General features: G+C 37.0%; 1 protein-coding gene across 10 annotated transcripts in view; it reads right to left on the minus strand.

Moving 5' to 3' along the window:
- The window catches only part of ATP11A (ATPase phospholipid transporting 11A), a 139,664-nt gene that overhangs the window by 55,884 nt on the left and 60,451 nt on the right, over positions 1–23,329 (minus strand). For 9 of the 10 annotated variants that reach the window (XM_076360817.1, XM_076360798.1, XM_076360790.1 and 6 more), the window contains exons 2-4: positions 15,163–15,285; positions 3,035–3,124; positions 1,850–1,930 (exon numbers count right to left, since the gene is read on the minus strand). In XM_076360817.1, coding sequence (XP_076216932.1) covers positions 1,850–1,930; positions 3,035–3,124; positions 15,163–15,285 — 294 coding nt within the window. The remainder of the gene's footprint in view (positions 1–1,849; positions 1,931–3,034; positions 3,125–15,162; positions 15,286–23,329) is intronic. The other variant, XM_076360808.1, reaches the window with a different exon arrangement.

A 23,329-nucleotide genomic window follows, 5' to 3' on the forward strand; every position in this document is an offset into this window, starting at 1 on the left:
GTGCGCATAGCTGTTGCTTTCCCTATCAGAGAGTCACTAACATGACACACGAGCCTTTTCACCTTCCCTCTATATCCTCCCCATTCCACAGGAGAGAGGAGTGAGCAAGAGGCTGGGTGGGTGTTTGGCTGCTGGCCAGGGTCAACCCACCACACCCTCATTTTTGTTAGTCATTGTTTTAATCATCATAGTCCATCATAGGTACATAAGAAATACAGACACAAGTTTTGAGCTAAAATGAGGACCACTCTGACCTAGAAACTTTCTTGATGTTTAACTACCTCATGGAACTTTTTTCCCCAAAAGACAGAACATTTTTTCTGAAGTATGACATGAGAGATCTTTCTTATGCCCATGAAAAGGGCTAACTCCTTTGAGTGGCCCAGCAAAAGATGCTGAACGTCAAGGTGCTTGCACAAATTTCCCTTTCACATTCACATCCCATTCACTGAAATGAAGAAAAAAAAAAGGCTGGTGTCTGGACCCAGAGATACAGTGAAGACTGAACCATGAAAGGGAACTCACTGTGCCACTGAGTTCTTACCCTAATAGCCGTCCTGCAGGAACAATGATCGTTAAATTGGATTGAAGGCAAAAAGCCAAACACATAGCAGAACCACTGTAAAGACCATTATTTGCAACTATTACTTCAGGAGCTCAGATTTTTAGAAACTACTCTGTGGCTATGGTGAGATGGTACAGTGAATGCAGAAGAGTGTTGTAGGCACTGAATGCAAAGTACTGCTTATAAACTCACTTGTTAGTTCAAATTTAGTAAAATTTTTTATGAATTAACTTTGCACTAACAAGGTTTATGCCAGATCAGGTATCCTCTGTCCTGCAGCTGGCCTGAAACTCACAAAGTCAACAAATTCAGCCCTGGCTAAATCAACAGAAGGGCAATCATAAGCTCACTCCTGATTCATTCCTGATCCAGACCAAATTTGTAGTATCAGAAGCTCCGATAACATGCAGATCTGATAACAATATCCCCATATGAATTAAAACATTCTATATTCATCTGAGATTCCACTAATTTCAATAAGATCCCATACACATTTAAATGCTCATGTCAACTGTAGCACTGCAGCATTAGAGCAGCAGGTGAAAAATTACCTTAATCTTTTCCTTTTGGTAGTACTAACTTGAAAGTGAAATAGCAAACCTGTACAATTCCATACCTGTATTATGCCATTCTATTTCAACAGAAGAACTTTTATTAGGAACTTTTATAGTCAGTGATGTGGCAAGAACTGATTTAAAAAAAAATACTTCCATTTCATGGATTAATTTTCACAGTAAAAATGAGAGAATACTGTCTGTTCAAAACTAATCGGTAGAAAGCACTGCAGCGATCATTATGAACTGTAGAGCATAATCAACATATACTGAAGACTTGAACCAAAATAATTTTTATTATCTGTTCATACTGTAAAGGCTAAGGAAATCTCAAAGGTAAGAGCAGATTTATCTTATAGGCTTTTGTAGTTCTTATTAATTTTCAGTCATTATGGAAAAACATAATAGGGTGTGGACAGTTATTTAGAAACAAACAAGAAGTCGAAGTGTGCTGAGTAAACACAAGAATGTAAATGATTCCTTAGAACACAAAGACATCAAAATTATAAAATAATTTAGAAGACTGTGTTGAATTAGTGAGACATCATCATGTAGCAACCAATTCTACTTAAACTACAGAAACAAAATAAAATTACTCTGTCAAAGTTCATCGCAATCATTCTTCAGGCACTGCCCTAAGACAGTCCAAAACAAAAAGGCAGGGAAAATTGAAATGCAAAACAATAACAATGTTCTTTTTAGTTATACTTTTGCTCACTGAACTACTCACCTGTTTGATAGCTGTTACGGTGATGACAAATAAAAGCGGAAGCCCACTTGTAACTGGACTAGTAGGTGTATCAATAATTAACTGCAACAAAAGGGACAAAGATTTTCTGGTTATATTTTTGCGAATGTAAGTAGTCAATTTTCCAAGCAAGATGTTTCAAGTAATCTTTTCAGCAATATGTTACAAAGCATCAAGGAACTTTAATAAAAAAGAACAGTACTTTAATACAAACTTTGAAAAATAACTATATGCTATAATAAGATACAATACTAGATTTAAATCACATTATCATTCAGATGTTAATACCTAGTAAAAATATTTGCTTGCCAGAGTTTAAGTAAGTACCAGACTGGAAAGCTGCAGCTTTGGAGGCAAAATTACTGAGCAGCGTTAGAAATTAGCATAGCGTTATTTTCACATGTTATACAATACAGTGGTTCTTATGCATGCAAGGAGTAAATCCTGAAACACTGAGCTGTGGCGTCTGCAATTATAAAAGAGGTAGACTCCATAGAGGGAGTTCCGATAATAACAAAACCGCTCTTGGGAACCTGCACAGCTTTTCTTTCTGCACAATCTGGCGTACAAAGTAATACAGCTTTTTACTTAACTTAGTAAGATTTTTATTGTTTAACACATTAAAATGATAGCAAAACGTTCAGAATGAAGACACCTAGAAAGAAGCGAACTAGTTATCTGAGGTAATAATTACAAAAACAAATATTTATGTACCACCCTAAGCAAGCACTGTATAAGCATCTATATTCTGGTTTCTCTACAGGAGCAGTTGGAAAATTTCTGCTAAGGCGTCATTGTTACAAAAAATATAATATTTAGCAAAACTAATAAAAGTTTATCGTCTACCTAATTTATAACAATGGTTTTACTGATCTGGATGTTTATTACAAAATAAGAATAAAAAATGACACTCATTCTTATCAATTTTATCAAGAGATGTCTTGCCATCAAACCAGTGATGGTGTCAATTTCTCTGTAGGTTAGATTCACATCTACAACCTGAAAATGAAATAAAACTCCTTTTGTCACATCATGAATGTAAAAGGCTATCCAAGCTCAACCATTTACCTCCCCAGTCTTCAAAACCAGTGGTTTTTTAAACCTTTTTCAACTCCTTGGTTTTTTAGGAAGAGTCCAGAAATTTATTAAACAATGGGGATAGCTTACCTGAACAAGGAAAATTATGAGAAAATAGAAGTTAGCTATTCTTCTGAATTGCTCAAACAAATTTTTCGGTACAAAGTTCCAAAATGTGTACTGAAAACAAATGCACAGATGATCAGTGTTTGTGAGAGAAGTATTATTCACATTCCATGTTCTAAAATCAAACAAATTCTTAATTCACAATTCAAGATTAAACTAAACAAAAAATGGTAGTATTTCTGTAATTTTGTTTAATAATTTACTGAAATGAAATCTTAAATTGGCAATCATGTATTCTTGGAATCATATCAATTGCCTCAGGATTTTCTGAACTGTGATAATATTGGTACTAGGGACTGAAATCATTTTTGACTAGCAACAATACTCATTCAGGGATTTAGTTATAGAACAGTTCAGTTAAGTCAAAGCATTTTAAAAACATCCTAGTCACTTCTAACACCACTTTTAATTCACTTCCATTTCGCACACATGACTTGAGGAGGTAGGTGGCACTCTGAGAGTTAACTATTCAGTCATAGCAAGTTGACCAAATAAGAGTTGTCAGCCCCTCTTCTCTTCCTTGGCTGGGACACAAGCATACTCCTCAAAATAAACCATAGCACTGAATAAGAATATATGGCTGCATATTTCTCTACTGATCTTACAAATTATCTAAAATTTAATAAAATTATATAAGAAACAGTACATAAAAGCGCAAACAGAAAATGCAAAAACTTCAAAGGAAAAAAAAAATCATATAAAAGTGAGAGAAAAAGGACCTTGTCATCTAGTCCCTTCCTCTGCCATGCATCAATTTCAAATATAGTCTTTTTACACAGCTCATTTTGTACATCAAAAAAAATTTGCAAGGATTGCTTATTGGAACGCATGTAAAAATGTCAGCTAAAACTGTGAAAAGGTGTGAGAAATGGCTTGAGAAAACTAACATTGTATCATCTTATTATCCAAATTATCATTTGACACATAATAAAATGACAACTCCAATGTACTTTCATTTCAAAGGAGAGGGGTTAAGAAGCCCCTCCTAATTATTTGCTCTGCTACAAATGTGCCTTGTCTCTTGGCAGATTGCACTGATACTTGCTGATACGCAAATTATGCCATGAGTTATATACCTTCCGAATTTGGCCCCGAAAGCAAAGACAGCCAGAGCTCTAGAAGGAAAATACCTCTATTCCACCCGCAGATGAAAAGGATCCCCAAGAAGCATGCCTTAGTTCTACGTGAAACCCCTACTATGCAGTCATCTTTTTAGTTGTTTGGGGTTAAAGTCTGGACATGTGTAGGACATAGGAATGGAATGTTCTTTTTCTATCATGTGCCAAAAAAATCAGTATCTATTCTAAATGTGCCCTAAGTAAACACTTATCCTGCTTAATAGTTACCTCAATATTAAATCACCTGTGAGCAAGCCAAAACTCAGGCAGGCATACATGCAACAGCTGGAAAGTCAAGTGCTCTCATCTTGTAATCAGAATACTTTTCATCAGACTGGAATGCTGCTTGCACTGCCCACTATCCAGCTACTTGCTTCAGAATTTCAAAACAGAACTAGTTAGACTTGATTATTTTTCCTTGCACAAGTCCCAATCATTCAAAGCTGCTGTTGTGGTATGTGACAATATAGATTCTATCCTAGAATCATTAAGGTTGGAAAAGACCTCTAAGATCATCTTACTATCATTCTATGACAGTAAGTTTTTATTTTCATCATTAACTTTGATTATCAAGCAAATTATCTCCGTTTTCTAATCTCATGCATTTATTTATGAATTTCTGCCTGCTGAGAAGGGAAAATGAATAAAGGTTTCAGTGAAAAACTTTTGTTTACATTTTTCTGTTTAGCTCTTTTGACAGAACAAGTGTTTTTTCCATGTTACAGGGTTTTTTTGACTGTTAAATTCTGATGATTTATACAAGCTCCCCCAAAGACCATTCATAAAATAGAAGTGTAATCCCTTAAGCAATAACTTCCTGTTTAAATCTCCTAGACTGTTATTTGACTAAATGTGTGGCAACAGCATATTGTTGTCAGACTAGATATTTAAAACACCTGATTGAAGAAGTCAAGTAAATTAGTTAAACAACAACCTGTAAAAAGATTGAATGTTCATCTTTACCCTTAGTATCTGATCGTCCTCATACTCCAACCTTAGTTGGCTGCTTTCCCTGTGAAGCAGTGGTCTTTCCTGCAGCTCCACCTTTGGTCAGAAACTCCCTTACCTAAATAAATTTGAACAGCCTGGGAGCAGATCACTTTTATGGTCTGAGAGGTGTTACTTAAAATGGATGCTTCTTTAACACAGAGAACTTCTTAAAACTTTATTTTCAATCAACCTGACAGACTTTTGGCACATTATTACACTGCGTTTCAGACATACAAAGTACATTTTTATCCTGCCCATTCTTCTTCAAAGGAAGAGTAACAATTTTTGAAGGAGTTCAGGCAGGAAAGACAGACCACTAAGATGTCTACACAGACCTCCCCCTGCCCCAGCCTTCAGTAGCTCACAACAGTATCTACAAAAGGATGATTAATGTTTAACCACCATAATTACTCCCAGGAGAAACAACAGGGAGTTGTCTGATTTATCTCATGACTACATTCAAGGCAGTTTCTCTACCCTAGTTAGGCAGGAACAAAATAAAAATCTTTGAAGAAAAGACATTAAAAATGAAGATATTAAATACATCAGATTCCTGTGCCCAGATAGAGAGTTAATACCATCTCTCTTCTTCAGACAATCTCTAGTCATGCTCTTTGTAAACTCTGAAAAGCAGTTTATGTATATTTAACTACCTTTTTCACTATAACTCACTTGAAGGAAATAAGGTTATCCAAATAGTTAGATACTTGAAGCTTTTAAGTTGGGGAAGGCTTAACTGATCTTTTTCAATTGCTGCAAAAGACTTAGAGGCCAGAGCACTTACACGCCTTTTGCATACAGGAGATAATGTCAGCCAGCAAGTAGTAGAGTTACATATTCATCCAAGAGATGAACACATTGTGCGAACAGATGCATCTGAAGCACGGTGCAAGGAACTGTAAAATCAGTCTGTCTAGAGTCAAAACAGCATAACTCAAGTAGATTTTTTTCCCGTTTATAATCGTAATAGCACCTGCAGTGCTGGTGTATTTCTGTAATCATGCGCTTGGACTACTTATGCACACCTCCGCAGTATTCCCGCTCATGCACCTGCTCCACCTCACCAATGCCTGCATCCTCTTCGTGAATGCCGTGTTGCTTCCAGCTCCAACACCTCCTTGTTAGAGCCAGTCCCATGAATTCAAAAATATAAAATAGGCTCGTCTTAATAATGGTTTAATTTTTTTTAAATACTGTATTTTGACCTTTTCATTTGATAGCTGTATGTCAGAATTTTGGCTCACATTTCAAGCTTCTCTTTCCATCCTAAGAGGCAGATATTTTCTTAAGTAAAAGGAGAGTTTCTTAAGTAATCACTTGACATCAAAAGCTGGAGCCGTAAGAAAAAAGCACTCCGTATTGCATTACTGAGTTCTGTCAACACCTCAGTTTCTTACAGCTTACTTGTTTTAAATAGTCACCATCTCTTCTAACCTGCTCTGATTTCACTCCTTTCCCAATGTTTCTCATAGATGCTTAAAACTATTCTGACAAAAGTATCTACTATGTTGCTTCAGCCCTGGTTTGTAGACATCTCACTATGCTGATTCTCATCCCTTCTGCAAAGTAGAATGCATCTTGAGGATAATAAATTCAGGGAAGAACAGATAAGAGCTGAACAAGAATCTCACAGTCAATTCTTTAAGTTTTTCAATGTTTTTCTTTTAACAGATCAAGACACATACACAAAACTTGAACATGTCCATAGTGACTTCAGTATTTTTAACATACAGATTTTTATAGTACCTATCAATTACCTAGAGACAATACATTCTTAAAGCTGCCAGCTTAACAACTGGACTGTAAGTATATGTATATATATATGAACATAATATTTTATATATAATAAATTGCATATTATTATACTGTTAAAACAATGTAAGTATTACATATAGTTATCCCCCTTCAACAGAACAGCTGAAAAAGGTCTGATCAGAGGTTTGACAACTTCTTTAAAGTTAGTTTTATTTCTAAAAATGTTACTAGGTTGTGTTTTTTTTTTTTAAACACAATTTGTGAAAGTCCAACAGAGCAGAGAACTGGCAGAGAAACTATAGTAAAGGGTGTGAAAAATGGAAATCAATAATTAGCTGAAATCCTAAGAACTGAGTCAAGAGTATGTCTTGTCTATCTCAAGTGACTTGCTTATAACCACATAGGAAGTTTGTAGCAGAACTGATCTATGATCTACCATGTATTAAATCAGTCTCAACTCTAACTTCTTCAAGCAAAAAACCTCAGACTTCTGTGCTGATATACAACTCAATAAAATTGGAATAGTAATATGCACAAAATTTTGAAGAGCACTTTGCAATGTTTAGGACAATTCAGAATGAACATAGAAATACACAGTTAACTATATTTTAATGAAAGTATTAACATGCACGCCACCTGCAGAGTGTTTTTCACTCCATTGAGGGAAAGACTCCTGTTTCTCCACACCACGTGATGTAGGGTGGTTCACATCACATGGGTCATGGTAAGCTCTGTTCCAGGTAGGGCTTTCGCATGTGACTAAGAGCCACCTGTACACTACAGAGAGTGCAAAAATGAAACTGATTTGGGAAATCAGTTCAAATGGTGCCTACACATTTGAATGAACAAGCATACAGATTGTGTCATAGGGTTCCTTAAAAATAGTTGCTGGTAAAACAGGATTTCTATGACAAAGAAACATATCATAGAATCATAGAATAGTTTGGGTTGGAAGGGACCTCTAAAGGTCATCTAGACCAACCCCCCTGGGATGAGCAGGGACATCTTCAACTAGATCAGGTTGCTCAGAGCCCCGTCCAACCTGACCTTGAATGTTTCCAGGGACGGGGCATCCACCACCTCTCTGGGCAGCCTGTTCCAGTGCTTCACCACCCTCAGCGTAAAAAATTTCTTCCTTATATCTAGTCTATATCTAACCCCCTTTACTTTAAAGCCATTCCCCCTTGTCCTGGCGCAACAGGCCCTGCTAAAAAGTCTGCCACCATCTTTTTTATAAGCCCCCTTTAAGTACTGAAAGGCTGCAATAAGGTCTCCCCGAAGCCTTCTCTTCTCTAGGCTGAACAACCCCAACTCTCTCAGCCTTTCTTCAGAGGAGAGGTGTTCCATCCCCCTGATCATTTTTGTGACCTTCCTCTGGACCCACTCCAACAGGTCCGTGGTCCTTCTGATGCTGAGGGCTCCACAGCTGGACGCAGTACTCCAGGTGGGGTCTCACCAGAGCAGAGTAGAGGGACAGAACCACCTCCCTCGACCTGCTGGCCACGCTTCTTTTGATGTAGCCCAGGATACGGTTGGCCTTCTGGGCTGCGAGCGCACATTGTTGGCTCACGTCCAGCTTTTAATCCACAATCTTTAGTAGTCCTTGTTCAGCAACTCTCAATCTCATCAAATAGGGGCTATATCTCCAGGAACTCCTCTGGCAAAGGCATCCCCCAGCATCTGGAAGATTGTCCAATTAAAATTAAAAAAAAAAAAAACAAAAAACCAAACTTACAGCAAGGATGACTGACTAAAGACAGAAGTCACTGAGAGCATTAGGAAAAGAGAAGAAAGAGTGCAAGAGTGTGTGTGGGAGTGAGCAAGCTTCACTTTCTCATATGTAAAGCGAGGAGAACTATACCTGTCCTCCCTGGTGTTGGGTTTGGACCAGCTTGCTTTCCTTCCTTTCTTCCACTTCTCTTTTGCTGCATGCAGACTCCACACTGACATGAAAAACTTAACTTAAAAGCTCTGTTTGGGGCAGTACCAGCAGAGAATAGAAGACCGCTGTTAGCCCTGGGCTGAGTCAGGGGAAGGGTAGATGGCTTCTCCTGGGAACAGAAGGGAGGTTGCAGAGAGCCTTTGCCCTGGAAATCCCACACCGAGCAGGATCATCAAGAGCTAACAGCTCTTCCTTGCTCTCTCTAGACACTGGCAGTTGTCCACAGAAGGAAACTGCATTATCGTGCCTGGAAGGAGAACTGCACGCTCATGCACAGCTATTGCTATTGCTGAACTGGCACCAGACAGATACCAATTGATTCAGAAACATTTGAGATTGACTACCAATCAAGCCCCTTTACTCTTCTTCATTACTACCAGCTCCTGCCCCTTTGGCATGGCTGGCCAAACCTGACTATTTAACCCTTGCAGCGTTGGATCTGACCTTCTGCTTCAGGCAATATGGCTGTGAGTCAGTGGATTACCTGGGCGCAAGCTGGGAGCTCCATGTTACAGCTGCTACAGCTGTGGATCAGTATGTCCACACTAAAAGGCACACACAACATTCCCTGCATTGGTACCTGTCCCATATGCATTTGTGTCTACGCATCCTCTCTGTCCCCACATGGCATGCTACACAAATATTTATCAGCTTCACAAACACACAACCATGCTGGTTCACACTATGGGCTTTGGATGCTTTTTTGACTTTCAAATATCATTGCTTAGGGCTGTGTTTGAACTCCTCAACTTGAAACTGTTACGTTATGGCCCTAGAGAGGCCAGACAAATCCTTCCAGTTATGAAGCATCACCTTGGAGATGTGTGGGACAGCCTAGGTCTCCTCTGGGTTCCAAGTGGCTCATCTTGGTGGAGGCATTTTAATATTTCCTTAAGCTTCAGTATTAACGTTTCTTCTAAACGTGGCAACAAAATGAGAAATTAGATCCCTCCCAGTCTTTGTGTTTTTATAATGACGTTAAGAGTGAGTGCTGCAGGGAAGAGGTATAGCACGAGGGCATGGATTTCTGCTGGAATGGAACATTTCAACAACATCGACTGAAACATGTCAGAATTACTTAACTTTATTTAACTATTAGTCACTGCGATTGAGATGACTCACAATTAATCAGATTAGCACTGAAGGTAGCTAAGGTTTCCCTTGCAATTTATAGGATTCTCAACATGCAGCATTACTGTTTCAGGCTATTCTCATACAAATCAACATTTGGATCAGTATTTGATGAGAAGTCCCAAGGAAACATGCAGACAACAGAAGATAGTAGTATTTGTGAAACAAAACTGGGAGCACTTCTGGTCCATGAATATAGTTGTACAGCATTGCAAAGCAGAAGTTAATAATAGTACTGCTTTCCCATCTAAGTTTACCTTATTGTTTCTTTATAAGAACCTACACAGGAAATAAAGCTACAACACGAGTCAGCATTTCATCATTTCATATCATAAATTAACTTGATTGAAACCACTTTACTTTAGGGCAAATTTTTCAAGTAAGTTCTGCATCCACTGTAGATTCAATCTTGCATTTCACTCACGAGTCATATCCTGCTACTCTTCAGTATCATCTTCTGGGAGCTTAGGCCCCACTGCTTCCAGTTATGTTAGTGACCCAGGCACAAGTGTTTTTTGTAGCTGTAAAAATTTCTCTTTATGAAGCTATGACAGTAGAAGTTTGCAGCTAGACAGGATCATCAAGGCAAAATACTATGTATTGATTACCCACAGACTGAAGAGAAGAAAGAAAAAGACTTTGTAAGTCTCTCCAACCCAGCTTTCTCTATGGGTGGTACAGAAAAAACAAACAGTCTTCCTGCAGAATGTTCCTGGGGTTTCTAAGTTTGTCATCTGTCTCTGACACACCGGGAAGTCTCTGATCTCTCATTCAACAGGCTATTCCTATCCTGGCATCTCTGAAATTTTTAGTTCTTTCTTGTGGTTCATTCTTTAGGTTGTCTGTCAAAAGCAGTAAGCAGCTGTAACTAAACATGTTCTTACAGAACTCCATATTGTTGCCTCAAAAAGATTTTATTTTCTATATGACTTTCCCCTCTGTTCAAGAGACAAATGTACACACTCAATTAGTCTTCAGTTCATTGATTCAGCTAGAACAGGAGATGCAAATCCCTACTTTGTCTACAAATGAATGAGATACTTGAAGCACAGCAGTTCTATAGAGATATCAGATCAACATCAGGAAAAGGAATTTGAATGTTAGAAATTATTAGCAAATGAATGAAGAACTAAAAGCATCATTATGTCACTGTATAAATCCATAGTTAGCCTATACATTGAACGCTCTGTGCATTTCTCGATCTTAAAAACTTCCCAGCCAGCTTGGGAAAAGGTACAGACCAACCTGAGCAAAGGTATGAACTAGCTTCCACACAAGCAATTATTGAACAGACTAGGTTATTCAACCTGGAATATGGTGGAAGATCACTGACAGAATCAAGATGATCAACAGGGGATAACAGTTGTTCTCAGATTCGAGGACTTGGAACATGAACTGAAATTAGCAAGTAGGAGTTTCAAAATGAAAGTTCATAGTTTCTTCTGGCAATCATTTCTACAGTTTAACTGTGCCTTACCTATGCATTCTGAAAATTTACATGGGCTCAAAGAGTATTGAAGAAATTCAGAGAAGAAATCCATTAGAGACTTAAATACAAAATCATCACTTTTGGCTCACAAATGGCTAAGTCACAGATCAGCAAATACTAAGAGTATTTGGGGGAAGTATCACTCTATGCTTACTTGTTCTTGCATTCTTCTCTAGGCTTCTACCAGAAGGTGACAACATACTGAGCCAGATGGACCTTTGGCACTTCTTAGGCTGGTCAGGCACATCCACACACTACTATGCATGTACAGATACTCTGTTTAGCATACTGATTGGGATTCTCCCAGCACAAAAATATGAAGCTTGGACCTTAAGGAAGTTTCTTATTAAAAAGTTATTTTGTAATTTATCAGTCTTTAAAAAAAAAACCACCACCTTTTGTTATCCTGTTTCAGAAGGAAAAAAAGTTGTTTCCCACCAAGTTCTGTTAACTGCTACTGCTGCATAGTTTAACTTACTTTCCTTTTGACATAGCAGTTCTACTAATCAGTATATAATTTCAAAATGTGAATAATTAAAAAAAAAAAATGCAAGCAACCTCCCTGCCAATTCAACTACTTTTTCTTTCTTCTTATTTGAAACATTAGGATTTTCTACCAGCTGATGTTTTGCCATGCTGCATCACTGTCACATGATAAATTCACAAGGGCACACAACAGCTACTTTAAAGGCTAACACCCTAGGCAGCTTTAGTATCTAAAAGTTAGGTCAACATAACTATCCACCTTACAAAGGTCACTACCCTCTAGAACATAAGCAAACTGCAAGCACAATCCAAAAGACAAATTTTTGCCTTTTATTATTTCAACATAGCCTTTTTGTAATGCGTTGTTAAAATCATAAGTGAATTAACACACCAAATCAAAAGAGCATTTTTGTCCAGCAAAGGTCTGTCTAGATATCATTTTTCACCACCAGGAATATGTCATTAAGCAGACAGAGCATTAACCACATTCCACAGCGACACTGCAATATACAAGAAATATCCCTCTGTACTGGAATCAAATTATTATCTTGCTGACATCAGGAAGCCTCTGGTGAAGCACAGTAAAGTTTACCTTTGGAAGGAAATAATATGAACCTTAGACTTTCCCAGCTATTTCAAGCTGCTGTCTTTTTCAAGGCTTTATGACAGGACATTTGTTAGTATAGCAGCATACAGATAGCCTAATTGATGAGATTTCCTCATGGTTTTAAACTACCCTTTTTAGAAATTTAGTTTGTCTTAAATTGGTAAAATCTGTACTTGGAAGTTCCGGGTTCCTCATCCTTGAAAAGCAATCATATACTTTCTTATATAAGCATTAAAGACCTAGAAAAGCACAGCTGAAAGTTATTGTCTGTCTTACTGATAAAAGTCACCTTTATCAGTTTCCTTCATTTCCATGAAGGAAATACCCTTCATGGTTGAGGTAACATTGTACAGTGTGCTTGCGTGCATGTATCTTTATTTTACTCTAACCATTATGGATTTCCCATCTTAATTTTGTGCATTTGATCATTTTTCAAGAAGCTTACTTCTGTGTTTCCTAAGCTGTGGTAGGTGCCCCTCCAGAGTTTTCATAAGGGAGCAAGTGACAAGGACAGAGTGAAAGGTTAAGAGCTAGCTAGCTTACAGAACCAGAATGAATGCAAGTCAAGTCACGATAGTGCCTTACCCAGGCTGTTTTGGGATGGAGCATGTGAAAGAGTTTACTTGAAAGGGACAGTACAGGCAAGACAGCATGGAAAGTTCTCATATAAAGACAACTGTCATTAAAACTGAGCTTTCAGCAGTCTAAGGAACTGTTCAATATTATAAAGCATTTATGTGAACTCTGTTCCCTCCTGAAAATACCACCACTGTATTTACTTTCACAAAGACGACTTACATGTTGTAAGTGTGAGAAGAAGAAGAAGAAGAAGAAGAAAAAGAAGAAGAAGAGGAGAAGTTTAATCAATAAACAGAAAATTTGAGAAACATTGTATATATAAAAAATTATTTCCACCAATAATCCCTTTGTTTATGGAAAACTTTAGTTGTGTACTGTATCTGCAAACAGAGTTTAACATTTAAAACATTTAACTGAACATGCTTTATATCCAAATAAAAACATAGTGAAGTCTCTTTGCTGAACTAGTTGAAATCATACATATTTACTAATTGTTGGCAGGGATCCTCAGCTCAATCCAGGTTTAAGTCATACTTAAAAATCTCACTCTGCAAAGCAGGTAACTTGAAACTTCCACTAATTTCCTCATCACAAAAAGATGTCAAACACCTTGCAGAGTTGAGTAGGATGTTTTTATTTCAAAAAGTATCAGCAGTAACTTCAATGGCTTTATTTACGTACGTCCCAGATGAGATACAAGAGATGAAAAAATAAGAGTGTCACAGGAGTAAAGATTTGCATAAAATGTATTTACTCTTTAATAATCCAAAAGGCAACACAAATTAACGTGTAGAGCACAGGATTTCTCACTGTACTAGTTTGACTGTATTCCATCTGGATTATTTACTGCATTACCTTTCGAACATTCTATCTAATTAAAGATGCCTAGATACTATGCTGTTTGTTATTATACTGTCTTTGAATGAAGTATAGAAAGAAGGTAGTAAAAATAGTAGTGAAGGCAGGTAGTAAAATACAAAATTTCACATAAGAAATGAGACACAGTTTGCGAAAAGTGTGGGGTTTATTACAGCTTTGCCATTAGATTAATGGATGGTAAGTATTCAGATCCACGAAGGTAAGCACTCAGTTCCTTGAGATCACAAAGCTACTAAGGTTCTTAAAATAAGTCTGTGGATCTGAGCCACTGTTCAGAAAGAAATTTTCCCAGTAGAGGAGCTATTCTTTTGAAGTCATTATTTCATAATTGGTTGAAGGTGTGTGCTCATGAAGACTGAAATCTAAGCACACTAAAAACTTGAAGTTCTTGGGGTGTTAGCCATACAATAAGCTGCAAATGTTCAGTTTTCCATGCCATTGCAGTAAAAACCTTTGGCTAAAGCAAGCCAGTCAGTCTAAACAGGTAGAGAGTACCAACAACTCAACTGCTCACAGAAAGCTGCTGCAGCTTACAGAAAAGATTTAGTAAAGTGAGGAACAACTGGAAGGTTTCTAAAGGGCACAAACATATCACAATACCAAGAGTTTAAGAATGATTCACTTGTACATGTATAACAAAGAATATTATTTCTATGGGGGGTTTTGTCAATATGAGCTTCTGAAGGAAACAGCACTGTTATTGTGGAGATAGCTCCATTTGTTGAGCACTTACATTGATCATACTATTTCTAGTACTTTGAGGTATTGCTTTAGATTACAAAGGTCTTCCCTTGGGAAGATTTTCTTTACTCCAGGGTTGCCCCAAATGAAAATTGCTTTCTTACTCCTTTGTGGAAAAGCACAGTATCACTCTAAGACTTTACTATGTACTATAGCAAACATTGGAGAAGTCATTCTATTCCTGTTCATGGTAGAGGCAATTTGGCAATTAGTTTTTGTGGGAGAAACTTGAGATACCATGACTGGCAAAGGTAAAATGAAGGTAAAGGAGAAATATATAGGAAGTATAAGAAGAAAATCTTGATGGAAATAAATGAACACACAAAGAATAACTTAAGCTGATTTATGTAAATGAATGAAAGAGAATACTACTACCTTTGAGGAGACTATTCGGTTATCTGGAAATCTCTGTGGAATGTACGCTTCAGTGCCTGGAGGTGGTTCACGATGCCCAACATAAATAGTCCGACTGTCCACCCAATTCTCTTCTCCAGCACACTATGGGGGAAAAACAGTCATTGTGTCAGTTCACTCAGTATTTCTGCAGTAAGATGAATCACACACTGAATTAACTAATCATGTGTCTGATCATCAACACATACATAGCCGTCAGTGTGTGACCCCTCACACTTCTCTGTATAATATCCAGACCACTAAAACATACAAAACTCAGTCAATTGTCAAAACTCTGCCTTAATTGCACTGCACTTTCCCGTAAGAAAATAAAAGGGAATCCATGAAAATTACTATTCTGACTTTTTAGTTTTATAATTGAAGAAAAATGGCTTACGATTTTATCAGTCAAATTAGATATTTAGTAAGTGTTTATGTGGTTGCTACTCATTTTACCACTGATAAAAATCAGTGGTAATTAAAATGTTTATATATATGACAAACTAGCCAGCCATAACTTGGTATTTTATTTGCAGCAAAGTGAAACTCTGTGTTCTCTGAAATACTAGTAATAACGATTTCCCCAGATACGAACAAGCTTAGGAACTTAGATTGCCAGGAAAAGACCTCAGCTTGTCAGCTCAGATCCCTTGCTCTTTAATGAAAGCTGTGTCTGCAAGCAGAAAAAAAGTAGGTGAGCCAAAGTAAAATGTCCATATATTCGCATCATGAAACCCCACCATTGGACACCATACAGCTTGTCCAAAATTAGCACTTCTATGCTTTCAATTCACTGTAAAAAAAGTACAAATCATTGTAGAAAAGTATTTACAGAAAAACAAAGTGATCAATTTTTTTTTTTTATTTAGAAATATATATTTTTTTAGGGACTTGGATTACAAAATGCTCATCCCTTAGTCAACAGTCTTACTATTTTCCATCTACCATATGAAAAATATTTCTCAAGTACAGAATACATTCTAATACTTTGTCCCACATAGAAAAGCCCAGGCATCAGCTCCTTTAACATCATCATTAGGTCAAGTCTGGAGTAATTTAAATATGTAATTAATTTAAACTCAAAACCTCTGCTTTATGTTGTAATGACGCATTTACATATACTTCCATTAAGCTTATTAGAGGGAAGCTTCTTTTCTGCATCTTCAACAGCTACATCTGTTTAGTAAATTAAATACATCCTGAAACTGCTCCTGGGCACCGGTGCTTGATTGTCTTGTCTAAGGGTGAACTGTCAGATTGCTACTTAGCAAACTAACACCAAACAAACACCAGGAGCAGTTTGGTAGTTAACACAGCCAAAGCATCACTCCCCAAAGCAGCTGGATGTAACTGTGCAGTTCTTGACAATAAGAGAGAGTTTAATCATATAGACATGGTATCTTCTTTTCTAGCTAGTCCTGCTGTCAATAGTTCTGGGCCCATTTACTTTACTAGTACAAACATGGCTAATAACTCTACAATAAAATTTAGTTCTCAAACTTTTAAAAAAAAGTATTCACCCTAACATTTCCTTCATTGGTTCATTTCTATATGATTATTCCACTGCCTTAAGTGCAACACATAGGTGAAGAACAAACTTTTGACATAAATTACTGTTGAAATACATGTATAAAATCTCACAATACTCTGAAAACCTGGAGCAGTGAAGCTTATAAAACAATTATCTATGTGATGTGCATGACTTTCTTGGGGGCGGGGGGGAACATCAATAATATAGAAAGAAAACCTATTGAACTCAGACTATTAACCACAGAATAGCTGAGTAGTCATGAAGTAAAATGTAAAGTGAAATAAGACGCTTAAAGAAAAGCCATTTCTGCTGCCTCAGTCATTTATACTAGAACTAGTTAAAAAGGACCCTAAATCATTACTAATTTTTGCAGATTACAGAAAAATGAAGGCATTATGTTCAGAAGCTACTGAAGGCAAAAATTACAAAACTAGGCATGAAACGAACGATAAAATCAAAGGGGGTTTTTTAGCCATTTTAATATGTTATTCAATAATTTGAAAGAGTCACTTAAATATTATATGAAGACAAGCTACCTATAAAGGAAGTAGAAGTGACAGCCATTCATAAGACACACCAATGGCCTAGTCACAGCTTATGCTAAACTCCATAACTACCTCTGACTCGGTGGGAGTGCACATATAACATTTCTCACATGTCCGATCCCCCCAGTGTAGACCTGAAATTAGGATGTGGGTTAGTTTAAAAATTACACTGATTTTCCAGCCAGACAAATCCTCCCGTATCACTGACTGGACTTGTCACAACTCAAAAAGCAAACTGCCATTCAGCCCATTTCTGAAGACCAGGTAGGATTCTTTCAGCATGCCAAAATCTTTTGGAAGGAAGTAAACCAATGAAAATGTTTCCATATTCCACCTTCCTTCTATGCCAAGAACAAAATGTGATATCTTTTATCATTTTATTGGAACACAATATATTTTACCTTGTCAGTGCACTTGAAAGTACAATGCACACAAATGATTTATTGACACTAGTGCCAAGTAATACTCCTAGAAACGCAAGAGAGCATGAGATATTCCCGAGTAGTAGATTAAATTGTACAATGTTTATTAATTTTTCTTTAGGAAGGACATTCCAGACATAAAGGCAACACAAAGATTACTCCTGATACTGTTAAGTGCCTGAGTTCAGAGATGATTGCATAAAGGGCTAATGGGAATTCAACACATGAATCTTTGAACATCAAGAAATCCCTCGGCTTCTCCTTCCCTCTACACAGGCCCAGCCTGACAGTTTATCTCTTATTTATTGTGAATCAACCTAAGACAGCTTGACAAGGATACTATTAGTTTTAAAAAAGCTTTTTTTTTTTTTTTTTTTTTTTTTTTTTTTTTTTTTAAGTTTCACAGTATAAACTGATCTTTATCATGACTCAGTTAAAACAGTCCTCCGAAATGACCTATCAAGCTAGGAAGTACAAAAGACAAAGCTCTAAACAGCATGCTCCTCTATTACTACCAAAGGTCTGATGGCCCTGGAGTATCGTGTTAACGCTAAGTAAGCCAACTTAATGTCACAACCTGGAATTTGTATCCCTAAAGAAAGGCTCTATAAAATTTACTTTAAGAACTTATATAAAATCAAGACAATCTCTTCTGTTAGCTTAATTGGATCTGGTTTTATCATGAATTGATAAATTCACCAAAAAAGTACAAAACCATATCTAACTTAACTTTAACTATCTGCTAGCACAGAACATTTTCATTTTTTGATACGTTAACAGAGAATAGAAAATAAATGCACTTTACTAACCCAATTCAACAACTTCAAAACCCCAAAACATTCACAGTCCAAGTGTAAAAATTTAGCAGGGAAGAGTAAGGCTATGTTTTTCAGCGAGGTAAAAGTGCAATGCAAAAAGTAGCACGAATTATTCAGTACAACCACAAGGAAACTCACTTGCATGAAGCAGAAAAAGATAGTGCTGTTTTCCTAAAAGCGTAAGTCAGGACGCATGCCACAGAGAAATCAAAACACACCAGTTGAATGTCTGGTAATGCTAACCTACAAAGCCAAACACGTTCATCCAACAGTTCTTTTAATGTTCAGGTATTGCACATGAGAGATCATTTACAGAATGACACCAGGGTAACTGAAAAAAGCAATCTGATGCTGCTGCCAGAACAATGGACTATACTCACCTTTTTTTTTAAGTTCTATTACTTAAGCCCATTAAGGATATGCCCAAGAAACCATAAATAAGCCTTAGCATTATCTGCTTCTATTTATAGTATAAAGCTCAATGTACTGAGACCTAGTTTCACTGGCACATCAACGAAGAAGCACTACTTAGCTTTTACTCTTTCAAGCAGGGTCAGCAATACAGAAAGCAGAGGCCAGCAAAAGACTAACTCATCTTTATGTAACACTAAATAAAGCCAGTTAACAGGATTACACCTTAATGCATGTGTGAGTTCAAATATTCACACAGCTTATTTTTCTGATTTAAAAATCAAACTGAAACTAGCCTGAGATTCACCTTCATGCTACTCTGCTAATTTTTACCTAAATTTAATTTAAATAAAAACATATTATCTGAAAAGACAAGGGGGTTAGTATTCAACAGGTGACAGCAAAAGGATGATAGGAAGATGCTAGCAGTAGCTCCTGGAAAAGTAACTGACCTTGAAAGATTCCAAGTCTTTACAAGTATTTTTAGTAAAAAGATTTGACTTATGGTTTGGAAATCAATGGAAACAATGAATGACATTTCCTGACTCTCCACCTGAACTAGTAATTTGGGCATAATTAGTAGCAACAATCTTCAGTTCAAAATTATATTCTCTCTCCAAATAATGTAAACACAAACACTACTGAAATAAGTTAATATGCATTAAGTACAGCTGAAAACTCAGCTAAAATCTGCCCTGGCCAGGCTGTAAGTACACTTCGTTGAACAATATTCTCTCCTACTTTTTTGCTAAATACTTTCTCAGAAAGAGTCATAAATGGACAGTACATTCTAACCACAGATTTGACTGCAATGAATTCTCAGCACCAGCTATAGCCTTGTTTGCCCAGGCTGTAACTAAAGTTCTTTCACACAGAAATACTTTACACTCGTAGAGGCAGGCTTTGGCAACAGCCTGGTGTTTCAATAAAACACTACTATTTGATCTCAATAAAGCAATTAGCACCATTGTTAAAATTGCACACCAAACACACAGCTGCTCAATCACTTTGGAGTTTTAGGATAACAGATACTGACAAGCTATTATCACTCAAAATCTGCATGAAGAATTAGTGGTGCACAGTGTGAAAAAACTTTCACATGTAGAAACTGGTTACGTCACAACAGCTCTACACTAAAAAATGCCCTCAGTTTCTAATTTTTCATTCAGTGGAGAGAAACAACTTCAATATCTCAGGAAGCTCTAATTCACTAAAGTGGAAAAAAAAGGAACTAATTTTCTTTTCTAATATTTTAAACAAACTGTCGTCTTTATTTATCACACACTATTTACCAATTCATGAGATCATATAATCTCATCTTTGTCTTCATTTGTCAAATGTACTGAGTACCTGTTCTTTTACACTTGACTTGGCACCATTCTGTAGGTAAGTGTGCAGCCATGTCCCTATGCAAACAATGGCAGCGTGCAAATTTTTACCTAACCTCTCCAAATCCAATCAAATCCACTGTCCTTTTAAAGGTAGATCTGATCTATAAGTCATAAAAAGCAGAATCCCTTTAAGAACTTAAAAAAATCATCTACATTTCTTGTAATTGCTAGCCAGTAAAAGAGATTAAGAATTGAAATAGCCCACTTCACAAAAAATCCCATGAATTTACATGTATTTCTTTGTGAAATAAAGTGTGAAATTGTCGTCCACTTAAAGGATCTTAGTAAGATTTTAAAGGTTAGGCAAACTCACTAAAACCTATATAGAGCACTTAAGATTTATGTTTTGTTCACTGCATTGTATCAGCCCTCCATATGAATGAATCAAGCTCAGAATGAAGAGTAAGTATAACTTTAAAAGCTGTTGATTGTTTTTATATGTTTCATATGAATATAGAAGGGCACAGATAAAATAATTTAAACATATAATTATCAGATAAATTTCCTATCAGGTTTTATAATCTGAAAAAGGACTACCTCAATATTAGGTACCATAATCAGAAAGTAAATTATTTCATGCACCTATAAGCCATATGAACATACGCCATTAAACCACTAATTTAATGGAATACCAAAATGCAGCACTTCAGAGGCAACTACAAAAAAACCAGAACAACTCTCTCCCAGAAACTCCTATGACTAATTAACACATTTCCTACAGGAGATGTCACTGTCATGGGATCTGTTGCCTTATACTGTTGCTACAGAATATTTACTACTGCATTTCTTTTCAGCAAATGCATTTTAAATCCTTGCATGGTGATTTTCATCAGAAATAACATTTGAAAATAAAACTCTCCCAATACAACTGCCTACAAATCACACAATGTTGGACATAAGTATATGCAGAGGGAGAAGAAAGAGAAAATAAACATTCTTTGACTTCAAATAGGTTATTTTATTTATGAATCTCAGGTGAGGGACGTGATTAGAAGTAAAGCCGGGTACATCTTAACTACAGAAAATGGTGCTAGGTCCACAAGTAAGTTTCCTGACCAAGCCATACCTATACCATTTGGTGGATCCTGGTTTTCTCATTCTTCTTTCCATCTCCTGCAAGGGTCTTGTGCATGCAGGCAGAAGGACAAATGGCTTCATAGCAATAGGCAGCATAAAGTTTTGTGAAATTGCTTGAAGTTGGAAAGAAGAAATGCAGAAATATGATGATGGAATCATGTAAAAGTTCTGTAATTCACAGCAGTTAGAACAAACATTCTGACACAATAGCAAGTATTCCTGTTTCTGTAAAATACTTAACATTTCTGTACGTGTACTTAATATAAATTTATCTCAGCTTTCCAGTTCATGCCTCCTGGAGCACTGTACTCAGAATAAAAGGTTTCTGAAGCTATCCTAATACAACTCTGTTCCAATCATGTCACATCAGTTTGCACAGGGACACTCTAATATGGCACTTTGTAGACAGTCCAATTCTCCTCTCTGATTTCCAGTTTAGAGCATCACCTTCAACTGAATTCCACGTAGTCTATACTTGAGCGGTTGAATCATTTGACTTCATGGATGACACAGCCAGCGATCTGTGTTCCTCCTAAAAAGAGTTACAGTAATTCTTTGTTTCAAATAAATAAAAAATAACCTAAGTTATTCAAGCAAGATTAAGACCTTTCATAAATGGTCAATTTAAACTCCGAATATCGCTGACATACAGGCCCGTTAGGTATAGCTATTTGTGATGTTTGTGCTTTCTCTTCAAGAGAAAGAATCTTGTTTAGTTTCCCTATTTCCATGAAAAGTAGCAATAAAAGTGATACAGATAAAAGTCTCCTATCTGTTTCACACATGCGATCTTCAAGCAATTACTGGGACGATGGTAAAAACGTAGATATGTGAAATATGTGAATTACCGGACAGCTGGAATAATGGATTTGCTTCATTTCTCTCCCTTCCTCCCACTGTACTGGTTCTGACACATTTTGCTCCTTGCTGCTAGTGGGACAGGGAGACAGTGTGCCTCTGCATGTCTCCCCAGTCCCAGTCAAGAACTGCTACATGGAAATCCTTTCAAGAGTGTCTCACTTGCCATTAGAAAGGCAAATGAGAAACAAACTACACTGCAAATAGAAGTGATAAGAGAAGCTAGAAGGGAAAGTGTCACATAAGACATGATATTTGGCAGCCTTAGCACTTAAATTAATTATAAATCAAGTTTATATCTAAGTAGCTCCAGACCAACAGCTGAAATTAAGGTTTGTGGAGAAAATTTACAGCTTCCTTAGGTGCTAACAAAAACTGCAAAACAAGAAGAGCAATTTTATTTCTTACAAAGCAACTAAACACCACTAAGATTTACATGCAGTTCCAGTGAAACTCAGAGTCAGAGAATATCTGTAGAGATAACTTTTAAAGAGAGATACTTTTAAAGAGAGAGCTGTACAGATACTTCAGAATGCAGGGGGTTTATACTCTCTCAGTTGCCAGGAGATACTTCTATTTGCAGTAATTTATCAAGAAACATTCTGAAGAGATCAAAATTTTCAGGTCAGAAAATTGAAATTTTAAAAAATATTTTTGACAGATTATGGATTCTAACAAAACAGGAGGATGGAGGGAGGCAAGCAGCAGATTGTTTTCACTCATTCAAAAATAAATAATAACACCACAGATACACCATACTATTTGTTTTCTTTTATATGAAGATACTAAATGATTAAATTATAGTTGGGCGGGAGCGTTGATCTGCTCGAGGGTAGGAAGGCTCTGCAGAGGGACCTGGACAGGCTGGATCGATGGGCCGAGGCCAGCTGTACGAGGTTCAACAAGGCCAAGTGTCGGGTCCTGCACTTGGGCCACAACCCCATGCAACGCTACAGGCTTGGGGAAGAGTGGCCGGAAAGCTGCCTGTCGGAAAAGGACCTGGGGGTGTTGGTCGACAGCCGGCTGAACATGAGCCGGCAGTGTGCCCAGGCGGCCAAGAAGGCCAATGGCATCCTGGCCTGTATCAGAAATAGTG

The sequence above is a fragment of the Aptenodytes patagonicus genome, chromosome 1, assembly GCF_965638725.1.
Source record: "Aptenodytes patagonicus chromosome 1, bAptPat1.pri.cur, whole genome shotgun sequence".
Classification (NCBI taxonomy): Eukaryota; Metazoa; Chordata; class Aves; order Sphenisciformes; family Spheniscidae; genus Aptenodytes; species Aptenodytes patagonicus.